Source organism: Crocuta crocuta, unplaced genomic scaffold (genome assembly GCF_008692635.1).
Source record: "Crocuta crocuta isolate KB4526 unplaced genomic scaffold, BGI_CrCroc_1.0 scaffold45, whole genome shotgun sequence".
NCBI lineage: Eukaryota > Metazoa > Chordata > Mammalia > Carnivora > Hyaenidae > Crocuta > Crocuta crocuta.
Window position 1 is genome coordinate 5,658,048 of NW_027530544.1, and position 20,249 is coordinate 5,678,296.

Here is a 20,249-nt window from a genome sequence, read left to right on the forward strand (position 1 = left end):
AATTCCTACAAAAAAAAATAAAAAAAAAATAAAATAAATAAAGGGATGTGCTTTAGTGAAACAAATGGGACATACTAATTTTCACAAAAGCACAGATAAAAGGTCAGTAACAGAATTGGGAAGTAAATGTTTACATTTCTATGAGTGGTCAAATTATTAATTTTATATCTAACTAATTTCATTAATATATCACCTGCTTGTATCCAGTGAGAAGAAACAAGAGCTGCATAAGGTACCAACAGCCTTAAGTAGTTTTTTTGTTTTGTTTTGGAGAGAGAGAGAGAGAGAGAGAGAGAGAGAGCACACACACACGCGCACACACACACNTTGAGCCCAGGGCTTCATCTCACAACCCTGGAATTATGACCTGGGCCTAAATCAAAAGTCAGACACTCAACCGACTAAGCCACCCAGGCACTCCAAAAACAGATGATGTTTTTAACAGATCATATAAAATCCTTAGGCCTAAAACTTCAGACTGTCACCATATAAATAAAAACCAACAAACAAGAGAATATGAAAAGTGCCATAATCTATGGCCTAAGGAAATCACAAAGTATGCTAAAAATATCTTCTACAATGGAACACTAAGTTTATTTATTTATTTATTTATTTTAATGTTTTTTATTTATTTCTGAGAGAGAGAGACAGCATGAACAGGGGAGGGTCAGAGAGAGGGAGACACAGAATCTGAAAAAGGCTCCAGGATCTGAGCTAGCTGTCAGCACAGAGCCTGACGCGGGGCTTGAACCCACGAACTGTGAGATCATGACCTGAGTCGAAGTGAGACGCTTAACCGACTGAGCCACCCAGGCGCCCCTGGAACACTAAATTTAAACGAGACCAATATTATTTCCATTCAATTAAGAAAATATATTTAGTTATTTAAAATTTGCATAATCTTTACTTTTTGTGGTATGGGATACAAATTCAGATATATATCATCTCTTGTATCCTAAGTAAGTTTATATACATGTTTCTCACCAGAAAATAATGGAAAACAGTTTGTGAATGTATTTAAAAATACAAAGGGAATGGGGCACCTGGGTGGCTCAGTTGGTTAAGTGCCTGACTTCAGCTCAGGTCATAATCGCACAGTTTGTGGGTTCGAGCCCCACACTGGGTTCTGTGCTGACAGCTCAGAGTCTGGAGCCTGCTTCAGATTCTGTGTCTCCCTCTTTCTCTGCCCCTCCCCTGCTCAAGCTCTGTCTCTCTCCCTCTCAAAAATAAACAAACATTAAAAAGTAAATAAATAAAAATAAAAATTCAAAGGGAATTCTGTGATTTCTATGAATTTGTTCACATTTAAACCCATCAAATTTATTATTCAAAATGTTGTAATATCTGAGATAAAATGAAGTTCCTTAATGAAAAAAGGGAAATAACAGAGCACAATTATCTCACTCATTTGTTATTTGAGCATCTACCTTATACTGGTTATTATGACAGTATTTATTCGTATTGATGCCTTGTTCAATTTGCCTTAAGAAAAATATACAAAGTACATTCAGCATCACAACATAAAATGCAAAACATACCGTAATCTTCCATCTTGGGCAGCTGCTCCCCCTGCAATAATTTTGGTAATGAAAATACTTGAGTCATCTCCAATGTGTGGGTTGTCCGTACCTCCTGCAATGCTGAAACCAAGTCCTGAATTTCCCTGAGGATAAAGGCAAAAAGAAAATTTGAGCCTGAATAAGAATTACTTTTATTAGTAGGTTCCTGTCATTATAGGACCTAGAAAGTACTGACACAGGGCACACACATAAAAGTATATATGTAGGGAATATGAAGATTCTAAATTAAGAAATATAAGGAAAGCTCCTTTTTCCTCTATGAAGAATTCAAAGGTAATGGCATCTGTGTGGCTCAGTCAGTTAAGCATCTGACTTCAGCTCAAGTTTGTGAGTTTGAGCCCAGCGTCGGACCCTGTGCTTATATCTCAGTGCCTGGAGCCTGCTTTGGATTCTGTGTCTCCCTCTCTCTGCCCTTCCCCTGCTCGTGTTGTCTCTCAAAAAATAAACATTGAAAAAAAAAAAAAAAAAAAAGGATTCAAAGGTATTACCTCTAAGTAGGTACTAAGTACTTTTGTAATCTAGTCTATGGTTTTTTCTTTAAAAGTGTGTGGAATTTATACTTGGATCAGTCACCCCTCTGCAGAGGTATCACTATTAGGTCTCTTTCTTTTAGAATGTATCCACTATGTTTGGTAAGGCAAATTTCTCCTAAGAGAAAAAACCTGAAGTAATCTTCCTGCTGCAATTATTTCTGGATAAATCTTCCTGCTAACATTATTTCAGCTTTTAAAAAATGGGGTAGGGAATGGTGCTTTTTTTCTGCTAACCTTGCCATCAGCTTATTTTAAAATAACAAAACTGTATCTGCTAAGTCATCATCCTTGATGTGTCCCACACCCCCATTCCTGACATGTTTAACCGAGACACATGAATAGGAAAAGGCATTTTTTAATAACTGAAAGCCCAACCTGAGAACTCAAATAAGTGAGCTTTCCTGACAACAAAGTCAATGTTGCCAAAGCAGCGCTTTTTACTTGTTTTACATACTATATTTCTAAATATTTTTTTGAAGAACAGTTTCTACTGCTACCAAAAAATCTTTAAAAATAATTGTTCTAACCAGTGATATTTAAAAAATATTTGTTTGTTTGTTTTCAAAAATGTTCTAACTCTGGCTTTCAGGCAATTCGAATAAGCAGATATACCTGAACTGATTACTTAACTATTACTATTGAATAACTTAAACATTCCCTTTATTATGTGTCCTACAATTCTATTTTAATAACATTTTCAGTCTAAACTCTTTGAGAGTTACTAGAATATTAATAATAGTATCAATAGGTTGTGGAGGTTAGAGGCAGCACGAAACAGGGAAGGGGCAGAGAGACAGGGAGACAGAATCCAAAGAAGGCTCCAGGCCCTGAGCTGTCAGCACACAGCCCGCCGCAGGGCTCAAACTCAAGAAATGCAAGATCACTTCACATCCATGAAGCTGGATGCTTAACTGACTGAGCCATTCAGACACCCCTTGACTGCATTATTGTTAAGGGGTAAATACTTGAAGAAAATTTGCACATCTAAATCACACCCTTAAGTTATTTTCCAATTGGAGAAGTGCATAAACTTTCAATAGGATCTTGTCCATTAGAACTATGGTTATTTTTTTTGCTAAAAAAGAAAACTGATAACAATAATCACATTACTAGGATACTAAATACTTAAAAATCAATGTTTTATATGAAAAATAAATGAAAGTAAAATTTAGAAATAGAAACATCTGAGAAACTCTTAGCCTAGAAGAGCTTGAGGAGACATGATAACTAAATGGAATGTGGTATTTTGGAAGGGATTCTGAAAGAACAACATAAAAACTAAGGAAATCCAAATATAAATTTTAGTTAATAATAATGTATCAATATGGTTCATTTGTTGAAACAAATGTACTTTAGTAATGTAAGATTTTAACAATAGGCAAAACTGAGGCCTGGATAAATGGAGAAACTCTTGGTATAACTTTTCTGTAAATCTAAAACTATTTTAAATAAAAAGTTTATTTTTTTAAAAAAAAGGTTATTAAAGAAAAGCAACATGTTTTAAAAATACTATGCCAAGTTTATAATAACGAATTTATAAAAGAAACTACTATTACATGCTTCTGTTCTTAAAAGATCCTTTTAATTCTATATGAAAGAGCAGTATATTTAAAGAATTCTTTAAAGCAACAGATTTATGCATTAGAAACTTAAGATAATTAAGTTTTTACCCTTTCAAGTGTGATTTCTTCATATTCATAATCTGCATCAGTGCCATTAACCTAATGGAGGAAAAAGAAGTAGCACAGAAATTTAGAGTATAAAATTGGAAATGTCAGACATAATATTTGCATGATTTATTAATGCAAACCTGTTAAATATGACACTTATCAAATAATTTGGCTTTAATAGTTTTAGGCAAAAATTTCAAAGACTAGTAGAGTACAAATGTGATTAAGGAACTGACATTTATGATATTATGACTTCAAATACTTAAAGTATATACAACTTTTTATATTATGGATATTCAACTGCCTTCATCCACAGATCTAATCAGCTGCCAATTCTTACTCATTCACTTCAGTTTTTCTGAAAACTATCACCTCTTCTTTCTTATCTCTATTACTTTGGTACCAGCCTTTGTTAACCTCTTCTGGATTACTGTCAGTGTAATCTACCCAATCTCTTAATTTAGTATTCTCCACTCCTAAAATCATTCAAATGTGTTTTACACAGAGGGATATTTTTGGAGCCCATGTCTAATAACATACTCATTCTAAAACTTTCAGAAACTCAAATACAAGGCGCTGTATGAAATGACTCCAATCTATCATTTAGCTTCATTCCTAATATACATAACTCACCTCTTCATGAGCATTACATACCATCAAATTTGAATGACTTGATCTTTCCTTTATATATCTTATAAGTTCCCACCTCTGCATCTGTTACTTTAGTGTTGTCACAAATTTCACTTATATATTTATGTCCAAATTTGATGTCCCATTCAAGTTCTTGTTTACGTCTTTTTTAAAAAAATGGTTATTTACTTATTTTGGGGAGGGAATAAGCAGAAGAGGGGCAGAGACAGAGGGAGGTAGACACAGAATCTTAAGCAGGCTCCAGGCTCTGAGCTGTCAGTGCACAGCCTGACACAGGTTTCAAACCCACTAACAGTGAGATATGACCTAAGCCAAAGTTGGATGCTCAACTGACTGAGCCACCCAGCTGCCCCCTTAAGTTCTTGCTTACATCTTATAGACTGAGCACTTTATCTTATTCCTTCCAATTTATTCCCTACTCCCTTCAGGAAGAAGTAATTTCCACACAGACAGGGGGTCACTGGTGAAGGGTGAATAGTCTTTGTAATCAGATTAATTTGGGTTCAAACCTTGCTTTAACATTTCTGATGATATGAGGCTGTGCAAGATACCCGAACAAGTCAAATAGGGATTGTGATAAACTGCATTTCTTTAGATGCTTCCCATCCTCCATCCTCCATGCTCTTTTGCAACATGACTAAACCATCCTACCATCAAGAGAAGTCATCTATTTATCCTTCCATTCAATCTAGGCAAGTCCTAGATGGGCTTTGTTAAAAAGAAGGAGCACATGTACCCCAATGTTCATAGCAGCACTCTCAACAATAGCCAAAACATGGAAAGAGCATAAATGTCCATCAACTGACGAATGGATCAAGAAGATGTGGTTTATCTATACAATGGAATACTACATGGCAATGAGAAAAAATGAAATCTGGCCATGTGTAGCAACCTGGATGGAACTTGAGGGTGTTATGCTGAGCGAAATAAGTCAGGCAGAGAAAGACAAATACCATATGATTGCACATATAGGAGGATTGGGAGGAACTTAACAGAGGACCAAGGGGGAGAAGAAGGGGGGAAACAGTGGGGGAGAGGGAGAGAGGCAAACCATGAAAGACTCTTGAATGCTGAGAACAAACTGAGGACTGATGGGTTGGGGGGGGAGGGGGGAGATGTGCATGGAGGAGGGCACTTGTGGGGATGAGCACTGGGTGTTATATGGAAACCCACTTGACAATAAACTATTTGTAAAAAATAAAAATAAAAAATAAAAAAATTAAAAAAAGAATATGGCACAAATGATGCCTTGTAATATTTGCCTTTGTCTTAGAATGCACTTTCTTAGAACTCAGAAGCTATTATGTGAGGAAACTCAAATAGTACATGAGAAGATTCAAATGAAGGAGAATTAAGGCCCTTGGCCAAAAGCCCCAAATGCATTTCCTAACTAGCGACAAGCATCAACTACCAGTCATGTGAATGAGACTATTTTGGATCTTCCAGTCTTTTCCAGTGTCCCAACCAATATAAAGTGGAAGAACCTCCCAGTTAATCCAGAAAATCATAAGAAATAATGAATTATTTTTAAGCCACTAAGTTTCAAGGTGGTTTGTTATACAGCAATAGAATAATGAAACAACAGAATAATGAAATCTATGTAAGGTTCTTTGTTTTCTTCACCATAGTATAAGAAAGCAACACTTAATTCAGGCCCAGTCTAGGGCCTAGGAGTTTTCTCCCTGAGGGGTTCATAATTTTTTTTTTCTAATCTCAGATTTTGTTGCAGTCCTGACAATACCGCCTCCATCTTGGCCCTCCATCTTGTTCATGTACACCTTATGACCTCTCAGAGCCATGAGTGCTGGACCCCTTGGAGATTAATATACATACCTCAGGAATGTCTATCAAGGCCTAGATTTGGGGAGGGTTGCTTTGGCCTCCCATGAATCTGTTAAGATAATACAGTCTTTCCCCTCCTCTCCACCTTTGCACAGGCGGCAAAAGATCTAATTAAGTTAGTAGTCAATTAGGTGCATGTGAACCCTCCTTTGATCTCACTACAATGCCCTTCTTTAAGTCATTTTTTTATAAAGTTTATTGATTTCAGTAATCTCTATACTCAATGTGAGGCTCGAACTCACAATCCTGAGATCAAGAGTTGCATGCTCTTCCAACTAAGCCAGCCAGATGCACCCCTACAATGCCCTTCTGCAAGTCCCATCACTCTATAAAATCTGTGAACTAAGGTCTAGAATTTGCAGATAATAGTCATGCAGCTTCGGTAGACTGTTGACCACCTGATCGCCCCCTCTCCCCTGGTCAGTAAGTTGCTGTGAATAAAACTGTGTAAAGTCTATGGAGTGCTGCTTCATTTTCTGCTCTCAAAGTGCCTTCTCAGTTTAGGGGATAGTTTACTGCCCCCCCGCCTCCCACCTCCTAACAGATTTCCAGGCATCTAGAATGCAGGAGGTTTATACATTTTCTTCCTTTCCTTCTTTCCCTCCTTCCTTTCCTTCCTTCTCTTTCTTTCCTTCTCTTTCCTTCCTTCCTTCCTTCCTTCCTTTCAACCTACCTACCTACCTACCTACCTTTCGATAGAAAGCATGGAGGAGGGGAGAGGAGGAGAGAGGGAGAGACAGAGATTTAAGCAGGTTTGATCCTCAGTGAGGAGCCTGACGCTCAACCAACTGAGCCACCCAGGGGCTCCAGAAGTCCTTTTTTATAAGTAAAAACAAAACTCATATCTGCAGCTATACCATTTTTCTTATTCTAAAGGTTATAGTATTGTCTTTAATTTCTTGCTATAAGTCTCAGTCTTCATCAAAGAAGATGCTTTATTATTACTAATTAATCTATCACATTCTATGCTATTACTTTTTTTTTTAAATCAATTCTTTATTCTTTTAGACTTTCTTTAAAGCTTCTAGAGCTCAACGCCCAATTCATTTATGCTGATTACTCTTCTATTTTTAAAAACATCCATTAACGTTAACACATTTTCATCAGCATATGGCTTTGGCCAAATCCCAACACTGCTACACTGAGCTCTATTTTTGTTCATTTGTTTGTTTCTAAATACTCTGAAATTTTATTCTCGAAAACATTTCAACGTAAATCTGCTTATATGGCCCTTTTGATGTTAATAAGTAAAATTTCTATATTGTGACCTTATGATTTCTGCTTTAAGATATTTGAGATTTTCACCATTAAGCCTTCTCAAAAGGTGAATATATGGTAAATGTACTTTGTGCTTAATTTAGTGCTAAGTCATTGATATCTAGTGAGGATTCTAGCTAGATAATCATAAAAAGGTGAAAAGTGATTAGACCATATGGACTCCAAATGACTTTATTTCTAAACCCTCAATAACTTAAAACTGTCTGCTAATTTCATATATAGAGACAATTTGATAACAACATCATGCATATTCAAACTGGGCTTCAAAATGCTGAGTACATTACCAAAGCCAAAAATTACTTTATAAGAATCACTTCATTGACAATACAAGTGAAAAAAGCAATGGTGGTCTAATATTTTCAACAGCAATATGTTTTCCAGCAAAACTACAAAATGGTTGGTTTGCTTAGTCTCCTTTTTATAATTTTACAAAAGGTAATGTTTCTTCTTTTCCTTTTTTTTTTTTTTTAAATGTTTTATTTATTTCTAGGAGAGAGAGAGAGACAGCGTGAGCAGGGGAGGGTCAGAGAGAGAGGGAGTCACAGACTGAAACAGGCTCCAGGCTCTGAGCTGGCAGTCAGCACAGAGCCCGACGCGGGGCTTGAACCCACGAACCACGAGATCATGACCTAAGCAAAAGTCGGACGCTTAACCGACTAAGCCACCCAGGCGCCCCGGTAATGTTTCTTCTTTTCCAACAGGAAAGAAATGCTTGCCTAATATTTATATTATATAAGGTTTATTACTCTCAATTAACAGGATAGGGTAAGAGGTAATATGGGAACAAAATTAGAGAGAGATCTATCTCAGGCAAAGTGAATATATTATTAACAAGATAATTTTTTTCTTCTTTAAAAATATGAGAGTAGATTTAGAACACTTCCTAAGAACTGTCATTGCTAATATTTCTAGGTTTTGATAATTTAGGCTTTTATAGGTGGTCAAAGCAGGAGCAGAAACTAGAAGTTGACTGGGGTCTGACTGTGAAAGGTCTTGAATGCTGTACTATGCAATGAGAAATATTCTTGAAAGTTTCTGAGCATCAAATAGATTTTACAGATTTTCCAGAAAAGGAAATATGGTAGTATAAAACCAAAATGGAGAGCAACTGGAGAAAAGTAAACTGGTTAAGAAGTTATGGCAGCAGTCTGGGTAGAAGGCACAAATTACAAAGACATTTAAGAATAGGTGGTAAATTCCTAAATATTAAAAAAAAAATCCTGACATGTGGGGGGAAAAAACCTACGGAGCTGTAATCAAGAGCAACTAATCAAAAAACAAAACAAAACAAAACAAAAAGAAAAATCAGATTATACAACATATATCAAAGGTAAATTGTATTCCATTGATCTATCTGGTTTTGGACCAGAACTATGTTGCTTCAATTAATGATGTTTCATAATGTATTTTATTATATGTTAGGGAAATCTCTCACGATTACTTTTATTTTAAATTTTACTTGGCTATTCTTGAGTTTTTACTTTTCTATACATCAGCACTGCCACAGCAGTTTCTGTGATGATAAAAATATTCTATAATCTGCCCTGTTCAATATATGAATTACTACCCACATATGGTTACTGAGCACTTGAAATGTGGTTAGTGCAACAGAGAAACTAAAATTTAAAGTTCTTCCTCTTTCTTTTTTTCTCATCCCTTCTCCCTTCCTTTCCTACTTCCTTCCCCATACCCAAACACACTCTCTTTTGGGGGGCTATTACTGGTGTTATACCAAATTTACAGATTCATCTGGGGAAAATGATGATCTCTACATTATCTTCCTGCTCAGCAATAAAAGCTGTTCTCTGCTTACTTAGGCATTCTTGCCATCAGCAATGTTTTATAGTTTTCTTACTACAAGCTCTATAATTTTCTGTTAAGCTGATTGTTAGGTGTTTCATATTTTTGTTGATAGAGTTAATGGACTCATTTCTAATAGTTGCTGCTAGAATGCTGGAACAGTACTTATTATTTAATTATAAAGTTGTATCATTTTTTTTTCTTTTTAATACAATTTACTTTAATTATGGGTACATATATGCCATAAAAAGGCAGAGGAAAATTTGTAACACAGATATCCTCAGTCTGACAGGCTCAAAGACTTTAATTTTCTCATCAGCCTACATTTATATATCCAAACAGGACAGACAAATTCTATTACATATTATAAGATTTCTCCAAAAGAAGAGTTAAAAAGAGGCTTAATTTCCTAATTCCTTGTTGTTTAGATACAACTCAGTCATTCCTTTCTAACTATAAGATACTCAAAGTCAAGACTTTATCTATCAACATTCATGTGACTCATAGTTCCTATTAATATATAATCTCAGGCAATTAAAAACTTCAAAGTCTAAACCATTACAAGGGAAGAATCTAAAAATAAAAATGTATTGGGAAGAAGCAAATGTTCTTCCTAATGAAGAATTAACATAACTAAATACAAAATATTAACCCCAAAAGAATTTACATTAAGATTTTACTAAATAATGAAGAGCAGCATTTAGGTTGATTTAAAATAATTAGTTATCAATGACACTATATATGGAAAAAAATGAAGCTTTTAGTATGTAAGAAAACTACCAAAGTCAAATCGAATGAATTTTCGTAACCTTCACTATTTGTGGTATGTCTTAAGGAAAAAAAGAAAGACAGATGGGAATTATTTCAACAAATTACTTCATTTCCATCTTATTACTGAAATCAGTAAGAACTTCGAATTTTTGTCCTCAACTTTGCCTTCCCCTAACATTTTTTACTATTTTAAAAAGAAAAGGAGCACAGAGACAGAATCAACCCCAATGCCAATGAAATTACATCAGTTAATACTAAAAATCGAGTATAATACATCATACTAACTGGTAAAAGACTGAAAGTTGTCTCCCAACCATCAGGAACAAGACAAGGATATTTGCTCTTGCCATTTCTATTAAACATTGAAATAATGGAGGTTCTAGCCAGGGCAATCAGGCTAAATAAATAAATAAATAAATAAATGCATTCTGATAGTAAAGGACAGTAAAACCATCTCAATCTGCAGATGGCGTGATCTTATATAAAAAAATCTAGGGTTGCCTGGGTGGGTCAATCGGTTGAGCGTCCGGCTTCGGCTCAGGTCATGATCTCACTGTTCGTGGGTTCCAGCCCTTCGTCGGGCTCTGTGATGGCAGCTTGGAGCCTGGAGCCTGCTTCAGATTCTGTGTCTCCCTCTCTCTCTGACCCTCCTCTGTTCACCCTGTCTCTCTCTCTCTCTCTCTCAAAAATAAAACATTAAATATTTTTTTAAAAAATCTAAATGAATCTACACACAAAAAAACTAGTAAATGAGTCCAGTAAGGTTGCAGAATATAAGATTAAAATCTATTATATTTCTAAATGAAGTCCTAAAATTCCATTATCTTCTTCTTCTTTTTTTTTTTATTAGTTTATTGTCAAATTAGTTTCCACATAACACTCAGTGCTCATCCCCACAAGTGTCCTCCTCCATGCCCATCCCCCCTCCCCCCACATCCATCAGTCCTCAGTTTTTGTCAGCATTCAAGAGTCTCTCATGGTTTGCTTCTCTCCCTTTCCCCCACCATTTCCGCCCTTCTTCTCCCCCTTGTTCCTCCGTCAAGTTCCTCCTAATCCTCCTATACGTGCAAATCTTCTAATATACTAGCAATGAGAAATCCACAAATAAAATTAAGAAAAACAACTCCATTTACAATAGCATTAAAAGAGAAAAATACTCTGGAGTAAATATTAAGCAGAAGAAGTGTAGGACCTGTACACTGGAAATTAAAACATTATCAAGAACAATTAAAATTATAAATGAATGGAAAGCCATCCTGTGTTCATAGATTAGAGGACATAATATTGATAAGACGGCAATACTGCCAAAATTCACCTACAGAATCAAATCAATCCCTACCAAAATCCCTGTTGCCCTTTTGTTATGTGTAGAAGTTGACAAGCTGATCCTAAAATTCATATAGAAATGGAAAGAACTCAGAATAGCCAAAACAAACTTAAAAAGTTGAAGAACTTATACTATCTTTTCAAATCTTATTACAAAGCTACAAAAATCAGGACTATGTGGTACTGGCATAAGGATTCACATAAAGATCAACAGTAGAGAATTAAGAATCCAGAATAAACCCATATGTTAATAACTGATTTCCTACAAGGATGTCAAGACCATTCAGTGTAGAAAGAATAGGCTTTTCAACAAATGATTATGGGACAATTGGACACCCACATGCAAAAGAATGAAGTTGTACTCTTACCTCCACAACATATAAAGTTATTTCAAAATGAATCAAAGATCTAAATGTAAGAGCTAAAACTATAAAACTCTTAGAGGAAAACCTAATAAGGTCATCATGATCTTGGATTAGGCAATGTTTTAAAGTACAGACTGCAATCAACTATAGTTCAAAAATGGGGAAAAAAAGGCTTTTACAGTTATGTCCCACGTGATTAAAAAAAGCATGGGAACTACTTCTACTTAAACATTTCTGAAGACATTTTCCTTTGGAATAAAGATGTTAGATTAGATTCTGCTGTTGTGGTTATTTATCTTTAAGGGCTTTTTAACAAAGTAAGTTTATAGAGAAGCACTACTCAATTTAATATGAAGTTATAACTATTTTAATATGTGAATATATATATAAGCCTGGGTACTACAAATCTAGTCACTCAACTAGATTTCTAAAATGACTCTGATATACGGCACTGTTTAAGTGTCTACTAGTCAGATACAGTCTTTAGTGAAAATTAATCATTTAATTTAAAAATAAACTCTAAATTTCTATTTCAACATTTCTGCTTTGCATAAGAATGGGAAAAAACAACCAAAAAAGGACAGTATTACTTCATTTACTTTAACAATTACAGCTCAGTGACAGAACATCATAAGTATAACACTTTAAAGAAAATGAAGCTGTTATCTTTGTGTATATATCAAAAACTGAACAGGTAAAGCAGAATTATTTAAATGTGTGGAGGAAATTGAACTCACATAACTCGATGTTTCCAAGCTATCTGTGTTGACCAGTACTGGAGGAGGGTTTGCCTTAAAGAAAGAATTGTAAATGTGTTAGCTTAACAGGAAAATTGACACATTAATTATTAATGTTCACAAATGTCAGAAGCTATTTCTTAAATTATAATTTTATATGAGCTTTTCATGTTAATCAATGAGCCCAGTTTCCAGCACCAGATGAAAAGAATTAAGTTCAAACAGTTAAATTTGATTTGTTTTTGAGAAATAAATTATTTCTGCTAAAACAGACATAATTTTCTTAAAATCTGTGAAGAAGTTTACTAGCCTTCTAAGAAGAAATCCATATTCTTTCTATAAGAACTCTTCCCAAGTTGTCAGAAATCATTAGATTTTCTATTTCCATGGATACCATGAAGATTCCTATCTTTTATCACCCAGAAAAAAAATTTCTATTTTCAGTTGCAATTATTGCTTTCCACCTGTTTTTCTAGACAACTCATAGAATAACAATGGTCAAAGAGCCAGCAGCAAAGCAAAACAAAACAAAAACCCAAGTAGAATAAATATGTCTACTTAAGTATGGATTGAAAAGGGCTTGGTTTTCCGGGTAAGCTGGAAAGTAATTATTATGTAGATGAAATAAAATTTAAAGAATAAAATGCAATAAATACCAAATGAAAAACATATCTGAACATACATCCCAAAAAACTTATGTGATTCCCCTTAAAATTATCTTTCTTCTCCATGAGTATAAATGTACCATATCAAATGACATTTACATACAATCAAAAAGACAACTATCTTTTAAACAAATTTTAGAATAGGTTTATAAACATTAATAGTTCTGCTATCCCAATTAACTAAAGAATTATACATAAAACCTGTATGAAAGAAACATTATATACAAAGTGACCATTTTCTTCTAAGTGTATGGGCATTTCTAAGAGTTAAGTGTTCAGACTTCAAATGTTTTATGCCATTTTCAGCAAAGTACTAGATCTGGATGATGACATGATAAAATGCTTAAAGACAACACAGTTGCATGGTTAAATAACCATATAATATGCATTTGGGCTACATGAAGCAGATTAAAAATGAGAATATTTTATTATATATAAAAAAATATATAAATTAAATATACTTTACATGCAGCTCTACCTTTGAATGTAATAACCTATCTTCAGATGATTTAGTGAAAACCAAATCTATGAAGCACAAATACTATTTATAAGATTATCAGGTAAAACTAGTCAACTTACAGACATTTGAGATTTTATGAATATCTGAAATTAATCACCTCCCAGTGACCTATTGAGATTCCTCAAATTGACAGTACTTCATTTAATTAAAAAAATTAGGGCACAATTTCACCTTATTTTGTTTAAGCGATGACAGACAATGGCAAGAAAGGGGCACCAAAAAAAAGTCACAAAATAAGTTACATTCTTTAAAAAATAAGAAAATAAAGCCTTTTGATTCCCTCTGCCCATGTATTAGCAAACAGACAATGAAAAAGTTATCATCATTGCATAGAAGTTATCTTTTGATTCTAGCCATATAAAAGTCTATCTGATATTGAAATATATACAAAGTGATAGAACGTGTTAGATATACTTCAAATAAAATAATGACGATGAGAGGTCAGGAATGAGAGAGATTATGGATCATAGGAGTACACATGAGTTGATGATTGCTGGAGTTTGGTGATAAGTATATATGGGAGTTCACTTTACTACTACCCCCTCTACATTTAAGTACTTATGAAATTTTTCATAATAAAAAGTAAAGCAAAAGAAATTATATTGAGTTAACTACTCAGTTTGTAGGAGGTGAATAACTAAGGCAGTTGTGAAATACTATAATAGGTCAGAGTTGTTATTAAGATATTAGCATTCATATCAGAAAGCTGATTTCAACTTTAAAGTTCAGTTGAGAATAAAAAATATAGACAAGTGGAATACTTTGTGTAATTTTGACTTAAAGAACACAGTAATAGAAGATATTTTTAAATGTATCTTATAAATAACGTGTGAATAATCATATTTGAATGGAAATGATGGTAATAACATGAAACTGGACAAAAAACAGGAATGTTCACATTGAGGATTAAGCAAGAATTTCAACCAAAAGTAGCATCAGGATAAGAAAACCTAGCCATTTAAAAAAGACAGATCATAAAAGATGGTCTCAAATAGAGCCTACAATAAATGAAGCTCAAGAGGCATGATCTGACTGCCTCACGTTTACCTGCCTAAAATAAAAAATATTTAAGACTGTGTTAGCAGGTAGAGAATTAAAACATTTAATTTGGAATATACTATACTCTTAATAACTTGAGATTTTCTAAATTCTTATGTTTTAAAATACAGAAACAGCATCTGAAAAAGTAATTCTCATTAGCTCTCAAAGAGGTAAGAATGAAAATTAAACGGGCAGCACAATTTGAATGTGCTTGAAGGGTTTGATATACAATTCAGAAAGGTTCACTACCTTAGCAGCAAATCTGAAGGAAGAGATGCAGAAAAACTTGGCCACAGAAAGCACATACTTTCAAATAGCTTAAGTATGAAGAGCACTAAAATCAGAAATGGTAGCAAATCTGGCAAGTTTAAGACATTGGGATCTGTAAATGGGATAGTGGGTAGCAGAACAGGTGACATGAAATTACCAGCTCTGCTTAGGAGTCGAAAAAAAAAAAAACTTGAGAAGAATCTATTTGAAAATTATTTCAAATGAAGAAAACTTTTCCCTGCACCTCACTACAAGTAACATCAAAAGTCTTGGTTCTAGTGATTTTTCTATCTCACTCTACCATTCAGTAACTCTGTACAGGTAAGTCATAAGTGTTCTTGAAACTCATTTTCTCCGTCTATAAAGAGACAGCAACACATGCCTTTACCCAGGAGGATTGTGTGAGTATCCAGCAAATAGTAAAGGAAAATCTGTTGTCAACCACAGAAACCAACTGTTAATCTATTATTATTTACTAACAACCTATACCACTGTGTATGTTTCAACTAGGACAATGAAGTCCCAGAATTCACTTAAGAGTTTTAGTATAGGGGCAGAGATCTTCCAGAAAGAGGAACTAACAAACCCCTGAAGAATCTGACCTAACTATCAATAACAAGACTCAAGAAACATAACTTTGCTCATCCAACTTTTTACTATTCCATCTCATTAATAATAGACCTCATAGGGATTGCTCCTGTAACACAATGCAGTTTCCTTACACAATTTCAGAAAGCAGTATTACATAAAACAAACAAAAACTGTTAAAATAACTCTAAAATCCAGTTATTTAAAACAGGCCAAAATTAGGAATTTAGAAAATATGTTTATGCTGTACATTGTATTTCTCCTTACCATTTGTCAAAGTTTCATTATATTATTTGCTTAATGTCTGTCTCCTTCTCTCCTACTAAATTATTAAAAAAAAAAAAAAGTGTTTTTCATATGAAGAACTCACAAACCCTAGAACACATCTTGGATTCTAATTTGAGACACTGCATTAAAAGTTAAATGCTATCCTTAGGTGATCAATTTTGAATGGAAAAATAAATAGGATGAATTCTGAGAGGATGGCAAAATAGGAAGCAACACACATCTGTCACCAAGACAACTACACTGGCAGAATCTCCCTGATGTAATACTTTGAAACTTCCAGAGGAGGTACTAAATGGTAAATTGTGGTTAATTCAATTTTAGCTCTTACCACAGAAGCAGCTGTCCAACTCCCACCCCTCTGCCCCATAATGTTAGCTGTGCAAGTTGCTGACACAAAATGTGCATAACCTAGGAGGGGCAAAAAAAACCCTGTTCTCCAAATACAGGGGATTTGTGCTCTGATTCCTAATTGCTGCTTCTGATCACAGAGGTGCAGACAAAGAAGCAGTGGCCATTATTGTTGTCTTCCCATTGGTTGAAGCGACTTCCAGAGGATTTAAAGGGCAAACACCTCCTCCCACCATTTCATTTTTCTCTTTTTCCCCTTTTAAGAGATAGACACTGAAACCCTACGCTATTCAAAGGCAGTTACATATATAAGGGAAATTAGAAAGCCACCGTATATGCCCAGGGTAGGTTCAGGCAAAGAAAAGATCTAAGGAAGACCTTAAGTTTATACTGCAGACTGATCCTTGGCACACAGAGAGTCTACAACAATTAAACGACAAAAATAAAAACAAAACAACAGCAAACTTTAGGAAACAGGAGAATCTGATTTCCAGAGTTACGGCACCATTAAGAGTCAAATGTCCAGTTTTCAGCAAAGAAACCAAAGGCATGCCAAAAATCAGTAGAGAAAAAGAGAAAGAACGAACGAAAGAAAGATAGGGTAACTGCCTTAAAAAAACCTGGTGGCAGATCTACTTCACAAAGACTTTGAAACAACCATATTAAAGATGTTTAAATAATTAAGAGAGAAGATGGACAAAGAAAATGAAATAATGGGAAAATTTATAAAAGATAAAACAGAAAAATCTATAAAAAAATAAAAAAGCTAAAAAAATCAAAAGGAAAGTTTGGAGTTGAAAAGTTCAATAACTGAAATGAAAAATTCACTAGAGTAATTCAAAGGCAGATGTGAGTAGGCAGAAGAATTAACAAACCTGAAGACAGGACAATGGAAATTATTCAGTCTGAAAAGAGAAAGGAAAAAAAAAAAAACACGAAAAAAAATGACCAGATTCTAAGGGACCCTGGGCCACCATGAAACAGATCAATACATACCTCATGGGAATCTCAGAAGAGGAGAGATCAAGGAACAGAGAAAATACTCAAAGAAATAATGGCCAAAACATTCTCAAATATGACACTATTACCACATGAGTACAAACACCCAAGAAGCTCCACAAACTCATGGCAGGATGATTCACACTGAGACATATTATAATCAAATTGTTGAATGACAGGTGCACCTTGGTGGCTCAGTTGGTTAAGCATCCAACTCTTGATTTCAACTCAGATCATGATCTCATGGCTTTGTGCGTTTGAGCCCTTCCTGCTTGGGATTTTCTCTCTCCCTTTCTTTCTGTCCTTCCCCCAACTTGTGCTGTCTCTGTCCCTCTCAAAATAAACTTAAAAAAAATTACTGGAAGACAAAGACAAAAAGAATTTTGAGAGCAACAAGAAAAAAGTGACTTATTACATTCAAGGGATCTTCAATATGATTATCAACAAACTTCTCATCAGAAGCTTGATGTCAGAAGGCAGTGAGTTGATACATTTAAAGTACTAAAAGAAACAAACCCCTTGTTAACCTAGATCCCTATCTCTGGCAAAACTGTCTTTCAAATGTGAGGGAGGAATTAAAATATTTCCAGATAAACAAAAGCTGAAGGAGTTCATTACCAGTAGAGCTGTCTTGAACAAAAAAAATAAATAAATAAAAAATAAAAAATAAAAACAAATGCTAACGAGAGTCTTGCAAGTTGAAATGATAGGACACTAGAGTGTAACTCAAGGTGTTCGAAGATATACAGAGCTTAGTAAAGATAACTATAAGGGCAATTATAAGAGCTAATATTATTGTCACAATGCTTTTTAATATCACCATTTATTTTCTACATATTCTTAGAGGAAATGCTTTTATCATGGAGCACAATGTTTGTAGTGAGTGGGTTTTTCACATGGGAAAGATGACAACAGTTCTGTAAATGGATTACAGTGATGGTTGCACAAAAATGAAAGTACTTAACACCACTGATATGTAAACTTAAAAATGGTTGTAAGATGGTAAATTTTTACATTATATGTATTTTACCACAACTAAAAAGTTGGAAAATATATGACCTCAAACTAATTGAGAGAAAATATTTAGTGTTATAAAATATTTGTATTTCGAGGTAAATGGGGCATGAGAGAAACTTTCTTTGAAATGATTCATAAAAAATATTTTGATTATATAGGAAGAGAAATGATAAAGCAAACATGGTAGGTAAAAATATTAAGAACTGGGAGAGTTGGGTAAAGGTATGTGGGATTTCACTGCACTATTTAAAAAGGTTGTTTTTTTTTTAATGTTTATTTATTCCTGAGAGAGAGAGAGAGGGACAAAGTATGAACAGGGGAGGGGCGGAGAGAGAGGGAGACACAGAATCTGAAGCAGGCTCCAGACTCTGAGCTGTCAGCACAGAACCTGATGTTGAGGCTTGAACTCACAAACCAGGAGATGATGACCTCAGCTGAAGTTTAACTGACTTACCTAACTGAGCCACCCAGGTGCCCCTCACTGCACTATTAGTGTAATTTTCTTAAGTCTGAAATGATATGAAAATAAGATAAAACAAACCTAACAAAACAAAAACAAAAAACAAAAAAAACCCCAAAATACAAGCAGAATAAGGGCACTGCAGTCAGATACTAGTATATGGTTAAAAAGGTTCATCAAGGTAACATGAAGTATGCTTTTCTAGTTAGGATTACCACTAAAATGAAAATATATTAGGTTATACTTTAGATTATACTAATGATCAAATCAGTTAAGACTCAATACTCAAATGTCTCGTGAAACCTGTATGGTCCAAAAGTGATAAAAAATGGTCTACACTGGATATAGCTGTAACGTAACTACTCTCATGTCATGTGGGAGCTGTCAACTTGTCCCTTGCACAAACTCCTAGAGAAAAAGGTCAATGTTATATTTACCTTAGTAGCTACAGGACTGGAATAATAACATAAAACTGAAAGAACATCAATCCCTCCAAAGCACATAAAATTTGAATACATACAAAGAATTTTACACACACAAATTAGGCATAAAGCATTTTCAACTATACCTTAATTACATGACAGATCCCCACAACTGGTTGAAATAGAGGTCTAAAGCATCTGGTTTTAAATCAGAGTATTTCCTCTGGGGTGGAAAAAGACATTTAATAGGTCAGTATCTATGTGGAGAACTGGAGTTACAAGAAACTGAGTAATTTCCCCCACTGTCACATAGCCAGAAAGGGGTGAGGCCAGGAAGTGGTAGTCAGATCTCACTATAAAGTACATGTTCTTCATGCAACTTCAGCAGCCATTCGTTAGGCCTTTCTCCATACCATTCTGTATAATAAGCATAATAGTTGCTATTGTGGAGGGCTTTCATAAAATGTAAATGACACGATCAATATAAAAGTACTCTGAAAAGTATAAAAATTGTACAAATAATTAGGCTATCTAGCCTGTAATTAGGCTGTCTGTATCTATCTATATATAGCTACCTACTTTGCTTAATCCTCAAACTCGTTAAAAAATATTTTTTAATTTATTTTTTGAGACAGAGACAGAGAGAGTGAGCAGGGGAGGGGCAGAGAGAGAGACTCCCAAGCAGGCTTCACACTGTCGGCATTGAGACCAATGCAGGGCTTAAACTCATGAACCATGAGATCATGACCGGAGCTGAAATCAAGAGTCAGATGCTTATTAACCGACTGAGCCACACAGGCGCCCCTCCTCAAACTCATTTTAAAGTACTCATGGAGGCATTATTCCCCATTTTAACAGATGGAGTATAAAATGTAGAGGTTAAGTAACCTGTTTGAATTGCAAAGGTAGGACTAGACTCCAAATCTTGCTTCTTCTATTTCTATTACATCCTGATTTATCTAACATGTAAAGTAGATCTTTAGAAGAAAAACTATTTCCATTTAAAATGGTAAAATTAAGGGGACACGTGGGTCTGTCAGTTGCTTAATAAACACCTGACTTCAGCTCAGGTCATGAT

General features: G+C 34.6%; 1 protein-coding gene across 9 annotated transcripts in view; it reads right to left on the minus strand.

Moving 5' to 3' along the window:
* DLG1 (discs large MAGUK scaffold protein 1) overlaps positions 1 to 20,249 on the minus strand; it is a 267,569-nt gene that overhangs the window by 101,835 nt on the left and 145,485 nt on the right. For all 9 annotated transcript variants that reach the window (XM_077767716.1, XM_077767715.1, XM_077767714.1 and 6 more), the window contains 3 exons: positions 12,554 to 12,607; positions 3,784 to 3,834; positions 1,539 to 1,663 (listed from right to left, as the gene is read on the minus strand). In XM_077767716.1, the coding sequence (XP_077623842.1) occupies positions 1,539 to 1,663; positions 3,784 to 3,834; positions 12,554 to 12,607 (230 nt within the window). The remainder of the gene's footprint in view (positions 1 to 1,538; positions 1,664 to 3,783; positions 3,835 to 12,553; positions 12,608 to 20,249) is intronic.